At 46.8% G+C, this 17,253-nt stretch overlaps 1 protein-coding gene across 1 annotated transcript in view; it reads right to left on the bottom strand.

Moving 5' to 3' along the window:
• Positions 1-13,126: 13,126 nt before the first annotated feature.
• LOC123256856 (lysine-specific demethylase 2B-like) overlaps positions 13,127-17,253 on the bottom strand; it is a 26,999-nt gene continuing 22,872 nt past the window's right edge. The window contains exons 5-6 of the mRNA XM_044685412.1: positions 14,461-14,639; positions 13,127-13,237 (exon numbers count right to left, since the gene is read on the bottom strand). Coding sequence (XP_044541347.1) covers positions 13,127-13,237; positions 14,461-14,639 — 290 coding nt within the window. The remainder of the gene's footprint in view (positions 13,238-14,460; positions 14,640-17,253) is intronic.

Below are 17,253 nucleotides of genomic sequence, written 5' to 3'. Positions count from 1 at the left end.
GGAAGGAACATGGGGTGGAACACCCTTGGGGGGGATCAGGGTGGAAGAGGGGACAGGCAGACAGCTCCATCAGGAGGGGAGTGGAGAGAGCAGGGGGTTGATCAGGAAGCCCGAGAGCTTGTTAAAAGATGACAGGATCTAGGAAGCTGCAAGAGTTAAGTGATCACCTAACTCAACTCCCCGGTTTGACAAAGGAGGAACAAAACGACACCCGGACTGGTTAAATAACTATCCCAAGGTCAAGTGGAAGCACAAGGATTCGAACTCCCCAGGAATCCCCACGTCCACCCCTCTTTCCATTTCCCCTCTCTCTCTCTTTCCCTTCTAAGTGACCTTGAGCAAGTCACTTCCCTCTCAATGCCCTAGTCCTTCAAAAGAAAAGGCTCACTTAGTCTGTCAGGCTTTACAAGTCCTAGTCGACTCTAACATTCTAGGAATCCTCCCAGATCTCCCTAAAATTCCCCCTGGGGAGAGGACAAGCCTGGTTATTTTAAAAGCTGGAAAGGACCTTGAGTCCCTTCATTTTGCAGGGGAGGAACTTAAGTGCCAAACTCATAGGGAGTCACATACAAATCAGAACCCAGGTCTCCTGACTTGGGACAGCTGATCCTTTTACACTCCGCTCCAAGGGAGCCCTGAACAGCTAAGTTAGCTGGACACGAACTCTAGCATGCCTTGACTTTGCCCTCCTGCTCCTTTTGAGGGGGAACAAAGAAAGGCCAGACTGGGTCCAAGATGAGGTCAGTTCTGGCCCAAACCGAGTGAGGCTTGGCCATCACCAACCATGCCACTCCTTCCCTCATCTTGAAATTAATTTTGTCTTTAAAAAAAAAAAAGAAAAAAACTAGAGAGGCAAGAGAAAAGTTACACAGTGGAAAGAAGTTATACTAAGGGTTCTCCTAACTCTAGGCAGGGGTTCCCAAACTTTTTTGGGCTACAGCCCCTTTCCAGAAAAAATATTACTTAGCCCCCTGGAAATTAAATTTTTTTTTCATTTTAAAAGCAATTAATAGGAAAGATAAATGCACCTGTGGCCATCACCACTTCCCTGGATCACTGCAGCATCCACCAGAGGGCGATGGTGCCCACTTTGGGAATCACTGATCTAGACTATCAGCCTAAGTAATAGGAGGAGGAAGGTTTTGGCTATGGAAAAGAAGTTCTAACAATTATATTGAATCTATCTAGTAAGTAAACTGGCATTCTATGCCATCGCCTATCACACCCCACAAATGGAAAGAGCTCCTGCACTGGAAGTCAGAAAACACGAGTTTGAAAAAGTCAAAACTGAACACTGGGGAATTAAAATGATCAAGTTTGATCCCAGAAAAAAAAAGCTGAGAAAAATGCCCTTCTTTCCCCTCTTGAGAGAAGTGGGGGCCTATGGCTATAGAAAAGGGCATACACTGTCATCCCGATTGCCTTTGCAGAAATATTGTCTTTTTCTGTCTTTGTTATAAGACAGGGCTCACTGCTCATAAAGTTCAGAGATGAAGATGGAAATAGGAACAAAAAGTCAATAAAAATATTTAAAAAGATGTGAGTTCAAGTTCTTATTCTATAGAATTCCCAACCTTGACCTCTTAGGCTCCTAAGATTTGGGGGCAGCTAGTGGGATACATCCTAGCTGTGTGACCCTGGGCAAGACACAACCTCCTTTGTCCGGCCCTTATAACTCTTCTGCCTTGGAACCAATACACAGTATTACTTCTAAGATGGAAGGTAAGAATTTAAAAAAGAAAGAAAGAAAAGAAAATCCTAAGACTTGGCTCAAATGCTATATATATATATATAATTTCTATAAGAAGGTTTTTTATTTTGTTTTGTTTTTTTCTGCCCCTCTTTATAGTTAAGAAGGAATTCTCCAGGGGGCAGCTGGGTAGCTTAGTGGATTGAGAGCCAGGCCTAGAGACAGGAGATCCTAGGTTCAAATCTGGCCTCAATATACTTCCTAGCTGGGTGACCCTGGGCAAGTCACTTACCCCCCACTGCCTAGCCCTTACTGCTCTTCTGCCTTAGAACCAATACATAGTATTGATTCTAAGATGGAAGGTAAGGGTTAAAAAAAAAAATTCTCCACCCTTCTATCCCATCTCAGATTGTCACAGATATTTAGGTAGGGTCAATTATATTTCTTCCCAAGAAAATATGTAAGGTCCTGGAGAGTAGGGACTGTTTTGTCTTTATTTCTCCACTCAGGGCAGCAATCAGGCGATTCACTGGATAAAGCCACTGATCTTCCCAAGTTCAAAATTCAGTTCAAATCTCAGCCTCAGACAATTAGTAACTGCGCGACCCTGGGCAAGTCTCTTAACTCTACTGGCCTCAGTTTCCTTTTCTGTAAAATGAACTAAAGAAGGAAAAGGCAAACCTTTGCCAGTACCTCTTTTTCTAGTTCATTTTACAGGAAAGGAAACTGAGGCCAGCAGAGTTAAGTGGGGTCCCAAAGAGTCAGACACAACTAAAACTGAAATGACTCACCACCAACAAATGTAACAAGATTGGAATAAGTAGCCTGTGACCTTGGATAAGTCCCTTCTTTTCTCTGACCTCATCTGGCCCACCATCCAGTCTTCAGCTCTTTCTTTTGTCATCTCAGGACCCCGTCACACTCTTAAATTGATTGAGGAGCCCTCAAAGAGGCTTCACAAATCTTAATATTTACTGGATTTGAAATTCAAGTGTCTTAATATTCTTGGGAGGAGAGTTCTGACCTCGTCAAGGCCTGCTAGCCTAGATATTCTCTCTCTTCTTTTGTCCCTAACCCTGGGATTTGGGGGCTCCCCACTAATCCTGAGCCCAACTGGGAACTCCCTACTTCAAAGAAAAGTGCCAGAAGGGGAGGATGACATGAAATAATTAAAAATGGCCTCTGTGGACATCCTCCTTATTTTATGAGGGAGGAAACTGAGGACCACTGAAGGGAAAGGATTTGCCCAAGGTCACGGGGGTAGGGAGGAGAAAAGGGAGGATTTGAACCCTAGTCCTCAGAGGCGTTCTTCCACTACCCTGGCCATAACACCCCCTAATGGGGACTTCTGCTCCTAGGGGACCAGTCTGATACTGCTCAGCTTCCTCCCATTTTATTTTTTAAACCCTTAACTTCTGTGTATTAGCTCTTAGGTGGAAGAATGGTAAGGGTAGGCAATGGGGGTCAAGTGACTTGCCCAGGGTCACACAGCTGGGAAGTGTCTGAGGTCAGATTTGAACCTAGGATCTCCCGTCTCTAGGCCTGACTCTCACTCCACTGAGCTACCCAGCTGCCCCATTCCCCCCATTTTAAGCAAGGACTTAACTTGCCACCTTGGGGGCAAAGGAGACCTCTTTGCCCTCACTCTCTGCAGGTTCTCCTTAGCACCACTAGGGGGCAGAGAGCCTAGCAGCTTTACAGGGTGGCTTCAAGGACCAAGCAATACTTTCTATTTCCTACTCCCCCATCCTCTGGCCCCCCTGCTTGGATGTCCAGCCTTCCAGAAGCTCTCATTGACCAAAGGCAGGGAGGGAGGGGCCTACACCCTCTGTGGGGCAGGCAAAAGACTTGTGTTCTGGTCCACGCTCCACAAACCATCCCAATCCTTGCATTTTTCATTTGTTTCTTGAGGTCTCAGTTTCCCCATCTTGAAAATGGGGGCAGTAACTTCTGCCCTTTCTAGACCAAAGAATATGGGGGAAAAAAAAGCTCTTCTTTTGGTGAGACTCACAAGACATAATAGAGTTACCTCTAACGCTTTGGAGCAAACAAGAGCCAGAGGAGGGGGAAGATTGGGTCTTGGAGGACAAAGTCTAACTTCCCTTCTGTCTTTATCCTGGGAACATAAGGGTTGGGACAGAAGGTAAAAGTTAAAAAAGAAATAAAAAAGTTACCTGGGGACTCTAGGTTAAGTGACTTGTCCAGGGTAACCAAGACATATTATGTCAGAGGAACCCAGGTCTTCCCGACTCCATGTTGGCCCTCAATAATATACCACATCAATAATGGGGGCAGCTACGTGGCTCAATGAATAAAGCACCAAGCCTGGAGTAGGGAAGACCCATCTTCCCGAATTCAAACCATATGACTCTGGACAAGTCACTTCATCCTGTCTGCCTCAGTTTCCTCAACTATAAAATGAGCTGGAGAAGGAAAGGACAAACAAGCTGTGTGTCCCTGGACAAGTCACTTAATCTTGTCTGCCTCCGTTTCCTCATCTGTCAAATGAGCTGGAGAAGGAAAAGGCAAACCACTCCAATATTTTGCCCAATGTGTGGCCCAAATGAGGTCACGAAGAGTCAGACACAACGGAAAAGTAACTCAACAACGTCAAGGGTGCCTATAATAGGGATATGATTCAGAACTGGCATATTGTAGTAGATGGATGGTTGGAGTCCAAAAATGGGTTCAAACCCCACCTGAGGCACCTACTAATTAAGTGATTCTAGGCAAATCACTGAGCCTCAGTCTGCCCCTCAATAAAATGGGGATCACTATGCTTATACTACTGATCTCACAGGATTCTTGCATTCTACGTGTTATCCCAGTTTTGTTGTCATTGTTGTTCAGTTGTTTCCATCCTGTCTGGCTCTCCAGGACCCCATTTGGGGTTTTCCAACAGAAAATACTAAAGTGGTTTGCCCTTTCTCCAGCTCATTTGACAGATGAGGAAACAGAGGCAGACAGGGAGAAGTGACTTGCCCAGGGTCACACAGCTACTATGCCATTTCTTTCTCCAGCTCATTTGACAGATGAGGAAACGGAGACAGACAGGGAGAAGTGACTTGCCCAGGGTCACACAGCTACTTTGCCATTTCCTTCTCCAGCTCATCTGACAGATGAGGAAACAGAGACAGACAGGGTTAAATGACTTACCCAGGGTCACACAACTGATGAGACCTGCAGTTCATTGTGTGGATGAAGAAAGAGAGGGGTCACACAGCTACTAAGTGTCTGAAGCCAAATTCAAATATGGGGAAAATGGATTTTCCGGCTGTCCATTTTACAGATTAAGGAAACTGATCTGTCCAAGTCTAGGCAGGATTCAAATCCAAGTCCCGCCTGACTCAAGTCCAGCAGTACCCCTAAGATGGTGAGGGAAGTATTAGCACAGAGGCAACTCACCTAATCCCAAAGAAGAGAAATGCCAGGTAGAAGCTCCAGGCTTCCCTGACTTCCTTCAAGACTGAAACATCATCTTCTCCAGGATGCCTTTCCCAGGCCCATGTCCTCCGCCCCCCCCAAATCCCTCCCTCTGGATTATTCACACAGATTGATTATTGAATTGTGTGTTAGATAAAAATCCTTCTCCAGAGGATGTCACCCTCTGAATCAAGCAACCTCAGGTTCAGGGGAGACCCTGGACAAGTCACTTAACCAATCAATGTCCCAGACAAATCTCTGACATTATCCTACAGGACAGAACAAGGGCTGAGCCACACATAGCCACGATCCCCTCACGTGGCGCTTCCCCTCTATCAGGGAAATCACAGGTCTGGTTAAAAAAATAAAGCAGAACCACCTACTATGCGCCAGGGACACCGTGAATTATGCCCACTTCTGACTTTTCTCGGGTTTTTTGCATCTTCAATGATTTCTCAGTTCCCCAACCCTTTCTCTGGGGGGTTATATTCAGAGGGAGAGGGGAGGCGAACGGAGGGCAATCAGAGGAAGTCACGAGAAGAGTGGGGTCCTTCCAAAGCGCTTTTGTTCAGCCATTAAGCAGCAAACTTCCTTCGCCCTCAATTCATACTCCCTCGGCATCCCCGACTGCCTACAACAGTGATTCCAAAAGTGGACGCCACCGCCCTCTGGTGGGTGCTGCAGAGATCCAGGGAGGCGGTGATGGCCACAGGTGCATTTATCTTTCCTATTCATTGCTATTAAAATTTTTAAAAAAAATTAATTTCCAGGGGCGCTTCTGGAAAGGGGGCGGCAGGCCAGAAAAGTTTGGGAATCTCTGGGCTACGAGATATTAAAATCCCACACTGCTCCCCCCCAAGAGAATGCAAAAGAAGATCCAGTCGCCAACACTAGACAAGAGCCACAGGGGTGATAATGACTCGGGGCTCGGGAAACCCTAAACTTTTACTTCTCTGTAGACAGCAGGGCAAGGACTAGCACATGGGGTTAAGTGACTGGTCCAGGTACATACCAAGGAAGTACCTGAGGCTCCATTTGAACCCAGGTCTTCCTGAGTCCAGATCCGGCGCTCTATCTGCCCCTGAGCATTATATTAAAAAAATATCTCATCCACCCTTTAAGTGAGATGGGGAGTCTGTGGATTCTGCCCATTTCACAGATGAGACAACTGAGGTGCAGAGCTGCTAAGTTCCTCGCCCAACAACACCCAGCTAGTAAGGAGCAGAGCCGGGAGCTCCAAGTGGCTCAAGGGCCAGCTTTCTTTCTGTAAGAAGGCACAGCCTTTGCACGAGAGCTACAGAAGAAACCTCAGAGGTCGTCCAGCTAAGGGCATCCCCCTTGTTTCATTCATTATTTCAAGGAATCGGCAGACTCCAGAAGGAGGAGTTCCCTAAGCAGGAATTCTGGGAAATCACAGAGCCAGGCTGGGGCCAGGATCTTGGGGTCCCCAACTTGCAGTGGCCACAGATACCCTTTGATTGATCCAACCGCAACCTGTCCGGTGCTTACAGAGCGCCTTAAGGTTTGCAAAGCGCTTTATAATGGAACCTCACAACCACCCAGGGCAGGATATGTGCTACTATCATGATCCCCATTTTACAGATAAGGAAACTGAGGCAGAAGGAAGTTAAATGACTTGCCCAGGGACATAGGGCTTAGCGGTGGAGGTTTTCTGACTTCCCCAGTGCCCAAATTCGTCCTCAGTTTTGCACAAAGGTCCCCATGGAGAGGGGAACCCACAATTCCAAAGGCTCCACTTGGACAGCAATACTAGTTTTATACAAAAGAAATGGAGGCCCTAGAGAATGGGGGTAACATACTTAAAGAACCCAGTCAGAGCCGGTACCAGAAAGAACCCCGGACCGCTGACTCACTCCAGGATTCTTTCTACCCTATTATGTTATTTTTTATTTTTATTTTTAAACCCTCGCCTTCCATCTTAGAATCAATGCTGTGTATTGACTCCAAGGCAGAAGAGGGGTAAGGGCTAGGCAATGGGGGTCAAGTGACTTGTCCAGGAAGTGTCTGAGGTCAGATTTGAACCCAGGACCTCCCAACTCTAGGCCTGGCTCCCAATCCACTGAGCCACCCAGCTGCCCCCCTCCCCTATTATATTATTAAAGGCACAAACTACATGGGATGAAACAATAACTCTGATGGCAAAAGCCCTATCCCATGAACCTTACTACCCAGGACGTTGGCCAAGTCCAATGAAGACCCGGGGCCTCAGTTTTTTCATCTGTAAAATGGGAGGGTTGGATTGAACGGCCTCTGAGGTCTCTGATCCAATGATGAACATTTAAATAGGAACTTGGGCAATATTACTGAGCTCTCTGGGATTTCTACCGTCTTATCTGAAAAAATGAGGGGGCTGGACTAGATGCCCTCAGAAGACGTCTCCTCCTGCTACAGATCTCTGACCTAAGAAAGATGCCATTCGGCAGGGACTCGTGCAGAATTTGGAACTGTTCCTTTTGGGGGCAGAGGGAATAAACAAAACCTACCGGGTTCCTCCCTCCCTCCATTTTTCTTCCCTATCCACACAGCTAGAAAAATCTAGCCAGCGTATGGAGGTTCTAGAGAATACTTGGATGGTTTTGTCAGTGCCGACACCAGGAGCGACATTATGTAAACCTACATTAAAAAGTGGTTCAAGGCCCTTCCTATCAAGAGAAAAGTGGCTGTGAAGGCTGGACTCATTCTCTGGTGCTCCCTGGCTCTGTGACCCGGACTGTGCCTTAGTCTGCTGGTCTGGAAAATGGGAGGAATCGATCCAGGGGTCAGATGGAAAGAAAGAGCATCATGAACAGCCATAATAGAGCAGCTCTGGGCTCTTTGGGGTCATCCCTTCCCAAGAACATCACAGGAAAAGCCTCGGGAGAACATCGTAAAAGCAGCAGGTTTCCAACTATAAAGACAGGGAGCTCAGCACACTGGTTAGAACACAGAGTAGATCTGGGAGGGCCTGGAGAACACAGAAGGTCGGGGCTGGGAGGGGGCTTAGAACAGGGAATATCAGAGTTAGGAGGGGGCTTAGAACAGGAAGTGTCAGGACTGGGAGGGAGTTTAAAATAGGGACTGTCAGGGCTGGGAGGGGGCTTAGAACAGGAAGTGTCAGAGCTAGGAGGGAGCTTAGAACAGGGAATGTCAGAGTTGGGAAAGAGCTTAGAACAGAGAGTATCAGAGGGCTTAGAATTGGGAATGCCAAGACTGGGGAGTAGGAGGGAGGGGAGGCTTAGAATATGGAATGTCAGAGCTTAGGGAAGAGGGGGCGAGAACAGGGAATGTCAGGCCTGGGAGAGAGCTTAGAACAGGGAGTATCAGAGATGGGAGAGGGCTTAGAACAGGAAATGTCAGGCCTGGGAGAGAGCTTAGAACAGGGAGTATCAGAGATGGGAGAGACCTCAGAACAGAGAGTATCAGAGCCAGGAAAGGGCTTAGAATTGGGAATGCCAGGACTGGGGAGGGGGAGGCTTAGAATATGGAATGTCAGAGCTTGAGGAAGGGGGGGGGTGNTTAGAACAGGGAGTATCAGAGATGGGAGAGACCTCAGAACAGAGAGTATCAGAGCCAGGAAAGGGCTTAGAATTGGGAATGCCAGGACTGGGGAGGGGGAGGCTTAGAATATGGAATGTCAGAGCTTGAGGAAGGGGGGGGGTGAGAACAGGAAATGTCAGAGCTGGAAGAAGCTTAGAACAGGGAGTATCAAGCTTGGGAAGGAGTCTGGAACAGGGAATATCAGAGTTGGGAGGGCCCTTAAATAGGGAATATCAGAGCTGGGAAAAGCTCTAGAACAGGGAATGACAGCCCTGGAAGGGGCCTTAAAAGTGGGAATATCAGAAAGACAAACATTCTATTAAAAGTAAACAACGCAAAGGTTTCAAGAAATCTAAATGCAGGGAATCGACCTCCTTGGAGAGACAGAGAAGGACATCTGCCTCCGGCTCAGCAGAGAGGTGGTGAGCTACAGGTACAGAATGAGGCAAACGATGTCAAAGAGGCACAATGCATCGGTCTGTCTCTTAACTCTACTTTTCTGTTAAAAGGAGATCTTGGCTGGAGGGGGAAGGGGAGGGAGGGGACATGGAAAATGAAAAGCCATCATTTTAAAAAGCATCAATAAAATATTTTAAATAAAATGTTAGAATTCGAGGGAGCTTAGAACACCAAGTGGCAGAGGGGGGACCACAGGTCCTTCAGAACTCAGAAGTCCAGAACAGGGAGAGGCCTCAGAGCATAGAGGAGCATCACAGGTAAGAGGGAACCAGACAAGATGAAGGGTCACCACTGAAAAGTATCTTAGAACACAGAAGGTCAAAGCCAGGAGGGATGTCCTCTACACAGGCACCATGAGAAGTGCTGGCGAAGGAAACGGAGGACCTAGACCCGAGTTTGAATCTCAGCTCTGCCTTCTGGCCTGAATGATGTCGAGCAAGTCACCAAACCTCAGTTTTCTTTCTTATAAAATGAGGGCTTTGCGCCAGTTGCCATCTAAGGTCTACGGCTCTTGATTTGGGGTAGGAAGGGGAGAGGAGAGAATAAATATGTATCAAGCTAACGTATTTTTTCAAATATTTTCTAATTCAATTCTCACAATAACCCTGGGAGGTGGGTTGCTATTGTTTCCTCCATTTTACAGTTGAGGAAACTGAGGCTAAGTGACTTTCCCACGGTTACTCTGTTAGTATCTGAGGCCATATTGGAACTTGGCCTTCCTGACTCCAGGTCCAGAGCTCAGTTGCCTCATGAGATAATACTAGTAAAAAAATAAAATAAGATAAGATAAATATTTGTAAAGAACTCAGCACAGTGCCTGGTCCACAGTAGGCAAAACATGAATGTTAGCGAAGACAATGCCAATGCCAATGATGATGATTGTCAGCTGGAAGGGCTTCTCAAGATGGTCTAAACTCCCTCACTTGACACAGAATCGAGGCCCGGAGAAATTGCACCTGAATTCTCCTGCCTTCGTGTTTGTCCTCAGTGTACTCTGGATCCTCAAAGAAGATATTCCCACTTCCCAATCCCTGACATTTCACTGGCTGTCCCGTAGGCCTGGAATTCTTTCCCTCCTCTTCTTAGATCCTGGCTTTCTTGACTGCCTCTAAATCCCAGCTAAAAATCTCACCTTCTGTAAGAAACCTTTCCTGACCGCCCTTATTGCCACCGTCTTCTCCCTGATATTACCGACAATTTATCCAAGCGATATCTTGTTTCTACCTAGCTGTTTGCATATTTTCGCCCACAGGAGACTAAGTTCCTGGAGAGCAGACTGGAGGCTTTGTTTTTCTGCTCAGTGTTCAACACAGTGCCTGGCATATAAAAAATATGATCCCTAAATGTTTATTGACTTAACTAGCTGTGGTAACCCAGAGCAATGGATAAGAGTTCCAGGGCTAGACTCAGGAAGACTGAAGTTCAAATCCAGTCTCAGAGATGCACTAGCTTGTGTGTGGCCTTGGGTAAGTCATTTCACTTATATCTGTCTCAGTTTCTTTATCTGTCGAATGGGAATAATAATAGCATCTACCTGCCAGGAGTGTTGTGAAGAACAAGTGAGTTATTTGTACTTGGTACATCGTAGCTATTTTTTAAAAAACCCTTATCTTCTGTCTTACTATCAATTCTTTTTTTTTTTTTAAACCCTTAACTTCTGTGTGTATTGGCTCAGTGGAAGAGTGGTAAGGGGTGGGCAATGGGGGTCAAGTGACTTGCCCAGGGTCACACAGCTGGGAAGTGTCTGAGGCCAGATTTGAACCCAGGACCTCCCATCTCTAGGCCTGACTCTCAATCCACTGAGCTACCCAGCTGACCCCACTATCAATTCTAAGACAGAGGAGTGGCAAGAGTTAGGTGACTGGATTTAAGTGACTTGCCCAGGGTCACACAACTAGGAAGTATATGAGACCAGATTGAAATCCAGGTCCTCCCGACTCCAAGCCTGGTGCTTTTCATCCATTGCGCTCCCTAGCTGCCTCAATTCTAGCATTTTATTATTTATGAACAAGATCCTACAATCCCCCCCAGAAGTCCACATTCTTTAACCTACAGTTGTTAAAGGACATCAACATTCTTTTGGAGCGAACAAGTGGACTCATTCCAAGGTGACAATTTTGTTTCTATTATGATTCAAGTACCCATAAGGCACTCCCCTGGCCACCAGCTGGAGCTTGGAAATCTATCTGCCCTACAACACAATAGGCAAATTAGAACAGAATGAGCTCCGTTAGGATGGTGTGTAAACCCAATTTGACAAATTCTATCACAACAGTGAAACAAGAGAGCACCGTTCATTGCTCTTAAGAGAATCCCATTCTAAAACCTTTTCGGAGTAAGTGAAGAACATTTTCTGGAAGTGGAGTCCCGACTCCTCTTATTTCTCTGTTATGTGAGCCCAAGATTTGCAAGCAACTGGCTTTGCCCAATGTGGGGCTCGCCTGTGGAGAGACTGGTATGGGATGGCATTTGTATAAAGCGATTTCAACTAGCATCGCTTTTAAAATCACAGCTTGGGGGGAAGAGGAGCAGCTGGGTAGCTCAGTGGATTGAGAGCCAGGCCTAAAGACGGGAGGTCCTGGGTTCAAATCCAGCCTCAGACACTTCCCAGCTGTGTGACCCTGGACAAGTCACTTGACCCCCCATTGCCCACCCTTACCACTCTTCCACCTATGAGCCAATACACAGAAGTTAAGGGTTAAAAAAAAAGAGAGAGAAAAAAAAATCACAGCTTGGATGAGGACACTTGAGCCATCAGAAGAAGAAATGTTTGGTCCAAGGTGACGATCACACGACAGCCAATGAGAGAAGAAGGCTGGAATCTCATGAGCCCTTTCTCATTGGTCTGATCTTGGGCCCCATCACAAAGCCTTGGATCAAAGGGGAAGAAAGAAGGAAAACACAAAAGCAACCAAGGAGGTGGGAGATGGGCCCCCTACACTCGAGTTCACCAGTCAAACTTCCTTCAGGTAGTCATTGGTGGCTGAGTTTTAATGATACACGAATGTTTTTTTTTTTGTTTTTTGTTTTTTTAAATTTTAAACCCTTAACTTCTGTGTATTGACTTATAGGTGGAAGAGTGGTAAGGGTAGGCAAAGGGGGTCAAGTGACTTGCCCAGGGTCACACAGCTGGGAAGTGTCTGAGGCCGGATTTGAACCCAGGACCTCCCGTCTCTAGGCCTGGCTCTCAATCCACTGAGCTACCCAGCTGCCCCCATAACACGAATGGTTTTTGAGCCTGTGGAACTGATTTTTCTAGGCAAAAAACTTTTGCTATTAACTGATGGAGAGCAAAGGCTATTATTCTACCCACTATAAGGATGGAAAAAGAGAGGCCAGGAAAAGATCAAGGGCCCTTACCTGAGTTGTGGTAGTCAGGATGACGGCGATGGTGGTGGTCACCCACAGCTAATAAATTGCTGAAGCATTTGATTCCAAGTATGGCAACCTACCCACTAAGACATGCAGTTCTGATAAGCTCCGTGAGAGCAGGAGCGGTCATTTTATTGTTGTATCCCTAGCACCTCATACATACACTGAGTGGCATACAGCAGGTGCTTAATAACGTTTGCTAGATTGCAAGGATGTATAGTCCAAGTGTGCCCTGCCTATTCGAGATCAAGGTGCAGTGGTTTGGGGACACTTGGGAGAAGCCCCAAGGAAAAGAAGAAAAACGATTCAAAGCGTCATGTAAGGGGCTCGACCAAAATTACGGAAATCCCCTCTCCACTCCTCGGGCCTCCCTTTAAGTTGGGTTCAGTAGGAGAGCACCCTTGCTCGTTCCTGCTGTTCGCTTTTGAGTCCTATTGTTTTGAGGTGGTTTTTAAAGATTGCTTTGGAAGGATTTTCAGAGCAGTTTAGGCTTTCGCTGTGGCAAAAGCCGCCATCTTGATTTGGCCACCATCTTGATTTGGCCCCCCTCAGCCCTCCCTTTAAACTGGGCGTCTATATCCATGCCCACACCACCCCCCCAGTTCCCCCAACGGTGTGACCCTCTACCCCCAACCCTGAATGGCCTTACTTCTTAACCTTGGGGTACTTCATCTCTGCAATGAGATTGGTAGACTCCGTCTGCTTCTCTTTCAAGTGCTGGGGCCACATGTTGTCTACCCAGTCCACCAAGTCGATCTGAAAGCCACATAACCGTGTACCCGTCAGGGCAGCTGCCCGTGGCTTGGCTCAGCCTGGCCTGGAGGCCCCATCCGTCCTTCCCTCTCTGCCAATAACCCTAAAGACCATGCACTCTACTCTCATGGCCATCTCTTGGAACCCCAAGCTTCTCTTAAGGCTTGGTTCAGCGACCAACTCCTACAGGATGGCTCCTTCCTCCACAAGTTAGCGTGTATATGCTGTCTGTTTTCATGGTTTCTCTCTCCACCCTCTCCCCATCTTTAGAGCAGAACAGATACACCTTCAGGAGCACCTCTAGTAGACTATATGGTTGGATTAAATTGCTTTAGTTGAATGAGATGGACTTTATTGACTTGGACTGGGTTGAGCTGATTTGAATTGGGTTGGGTTTTTCTAGGTCAAACTGATTGGGTTGGGTTATGGCCAACTGGGTTGAGTAGAATGGATTGGGTTGAACTGGGTCAAACTGATTGGGTTGGGTTATAATGAATGGAGGTGGCTTGAGTTGAATTAGACCTCGGGCCTAGATGCCATGGTCCGTGGTGTCCAAGAAGAAGTATGGAGCTCCATCTGCTTTATCTAGACCCCTCCAGGCTTCAGCACTGTCCAACTCCAGACTGAACCACCCTGTCTTTTCCCCAGGTCAGCCCCTAGAGCTAGGATCTAGTCCCAGGGTTAACTCTCATCATCCTTGCCTACTCCCTGGTATTCTTCCTCTAATCTCGATGACCACTAAGCCAAAACTGAAAAGGCAGCATGGAGCTATGGAATGAGCAACATATTTGAAGGGGAGGGTCCTAAATTCACATCCCACCTGGGTCACCTTTAGTGAGCCACTAGCCCTTGGTGGGTATTAGTTTTCTCATCCGGGCAAGAAGGGAGTGGGACTGACTAGCCCAGTGGTTCTCAAACTTTTTTGGCCTACCGCCCCCTTTCCAGAAAAAATATGACTTAGCTCCCTGGAAATAAATTTTTTTAATTTTAATAACAACTAATAGGAAAGATAAATGCACCTGTGGCCATCACTGCCGCGCTAGATCACTGCAGCACCCACCAGGGGGCGGTGGCACCCACTTTGGGAATCACTGGACTAGACAATCTCTAAGTTTCCCTGGCTTATGACAAAGTCCACCCTGATCCCACCATCCACAGGGTCCAGGGCCAAGGAGAGTAGAGCTAGGCGTCCCTGGGGAAGGGAGGGAGAGATCAATGGGCTTTACCACATTGGGCCGCTTGACCAGGTTCTCCAGCTTGGTGTGGCTGAACTCAAGGCTGATGACGTTGTACAACTTCTCCCGCTGGGTCTCGGGCATCTCATAGTAGCGCACGAACTGGGACATACTCATCTCCGTGCCCTTCTGGCTGTTGACATCCATCACATCCACCAGTCTCCGGCTCCCTGGTGGCAGAACCCACACACAGGCACCCCGAGCTGACTCAGGACTACGAAAGCCAAATCTTCCCCAACCCTACCACGTTCGTCCATCCACTCGGGGCAGTCTTTCCTAAGTCTTTGTATGCCCACCACTTTAGCACCGTGTTTGGCATCTAGTCAGAACCCGACAAATACGTCTTGACCCAGTGACCTAGCGGGGAGCCCCGCTGCCCCCCAAAAGTTGACAAGAGACAAGAGATCTGGGTTCTAGAGATGTAGCATGATTAGAGTCAGAGAAGCAAGGCTCAAAGTCTGCTTTTGAAGCTTACTGACTATAGGGAGTCAGGGAACCTGGGTTCAAATCCCACCTCTGGCACTTAATACCGATGGACCTTGGGCAAGTCATGATCTCACCGTGCACATTTTCCTCATTTATAAAATAAAACTGGATGATCTCAAAGGCTCCTGTTTACATGTGGTATCTCTTCTCCCTCTCCCCCATCTTTACAACATAATAGAATTACCTTTAAAAGCACCTGGGACACAGTAGGCACTTAATAGATGATACCTGGATTGGCTTGGATTGAGGTGAGCTGATCTGAATTGGGTCGGGCTGTCTTAGACTAGAATGGATTGAGTTGGACTGGGTCAAATTGAATTGAATTGCATTATAGTGAACTGGGCTGGGTTGAGTTGAATTGGACCTCAGGCCCTAGACCTGTGGATTGGGGGCTCCAAGGAGAAGTATGGAAAGATTCCATGGAATGATTAAAGTCCTCAGTTTCCTCATCTGTAAAATGGGAGATAACACCACTTTCCTCATCAATGAACATTATAGAAATGTGGAAAATGTCAGCACTCTGACCAATTATCAACTCTGACTGTAGAGGACTAAAGGCAAAACACCTCTTAGCATAGAGGCGAGGGTCTACAGGGACAGAATGAGGCAAATGCATTGTTAGAAGGGACTGATATCTTGGCTTTGTATAGCGTGACTATACCTTGTGGTAATCGGTAGAATGAGAACCACTGGTATGTGACTTCCATGTAAAAAAAGAAATTAATATAATATACTTTTTAAAAAAGCTTTTAATGTGAATTATTGCCCTTATACCCTGCAGAAGGCCATTTCAGAGATCACAGATTCCCTACACCCACCGCCATCACCAAGAGCCCTATCAGAAAGCTGTACTGCTGTATTGTGGTTGATTAAAATGTTTGGAGTTAAGAAGGCTGGAGTTCCAAGGCTTCTGGCACTTGAGCCATGAGACCCAGGGCAAGTCACTTACTTAACGTCTCTGATGCCAATTCATCTGTAAAATGGGGATGATAAGGACCGTTGGGCCTACCTCATAGGGTTGTTCTAAGACTCAAGTGTATAAAGCAAGGGTCGGCAACCTTTTTGGCCACGAGGGCCATAAACGCCACATTTTTTAAAATGTCATTTCGTGAGAGCCGTACAGTGCTCACAGTGCGGCTCCTGTAACAGCGCCTGAAAAAAAAATAGACTATATGGCTCCTGCAGAAAGAGCCATACATTGCCGACCCCTGGTATAAAGCATTTTGTGCCCATTCCCCTTTTTTTTTCTTTGTTATAAGAGATGTTCTGGAAGTGGAAGGGATATACTGAGAAATGTTGGTGATCTAAATGCCAAAGATGTCAATTTAACACAAAATTTTGTGAAACGGCCGTTAATATTATTATAGGAAAGAAGAGAAGGCTGGACGGTCCGGGACCAATTGCCCGTTTGTTATCTGGGTTGCCCAGAGCCAAGAAATTTAATTTCTTCTTCTTTTGGGAGAAGAAATCCACCAGAGGGCATCACTGAACCAATCCTCAGCTTATAGAGCTCCGAAACCTGAAGAAAAAAATTGCTCCCATAATCCATTCACAATTCACTCTCTACACCAACCCAGCCACCCTCGAGCCTGCACCACCACTATCTCCAGGTCCCATCTGGGCCTTCTTCCACTCCAAATCTATTTCACCAGGGACTGCGGGGAAACAGGCTTTGGATTCTCTCTTCTACCCAGTTACTTGGGCTAGCTTTCCTCCTTTATACCCTCTGTTCTTTCCCTCCAATCTCCTCCTCTCTGCCTTGCTGGTTCCCTCGCTCAAGGAGCTTGGGACAAAGAACTGTGGTCTGGGAGCCAGCAAGTCAGGAGACGAGAACTGGCTTTTCCAGCTCACTAGTCTTCCTGTACCTTTGAACATTCTCTTATGTCTCATTTTCCCCATCTGTAAATTCGTCATAATAAACCCTTCTCCAGGCACCCCACAGGGTGGTGGTGAGGGGATGCTGTCTTATCTATCTAAGATCCAAACCCTACAGCAGAGAACTATAAAGAAGTTGAGGATTAGTGACTCAGTGGACTGAGAGCCAGGCCAAGAGATGAGAGAGAGGTCCTGGTTCAAATCTGACTTCAGACATAGCCTAGCTGTGTGACCCTGGGCAAGTCACTTCACGCCCATTGCCTAGTCCTTATGGCTCTCCTGCCTTAGAACTAATACACAGTATTGATTTTGAGATGGAGGTTTTAAAGATGTAAAGAAAAAAAGGAAGGAAGGAAGGAAGGAAGGAAGGAAGGAAGGAAGGAAGGAAGGAAGGAAGGAAGGAAGGAAGGAAGGAAGGAAGGA

The sequence above is a fragment of the Gracilinanus agilis genome, chromosome 1, assembly GCF_016433145.1.
Source record: "Gracilinanus agilis isolate LMUSP501 chromosome 1, AgileGrace, whole genome shotgun sequence".
NCBI classification, from domain to species: domain Eukaryota; kingdom Metazoa; phylum Chordata; class Mammalia; order Didelphimorphia; family Didelphidae; genus Gracilinanus; species Gracilinanus agilis.
This window is presented reverse-complemented; position numbering and strand designations above follow the sequence as displayed.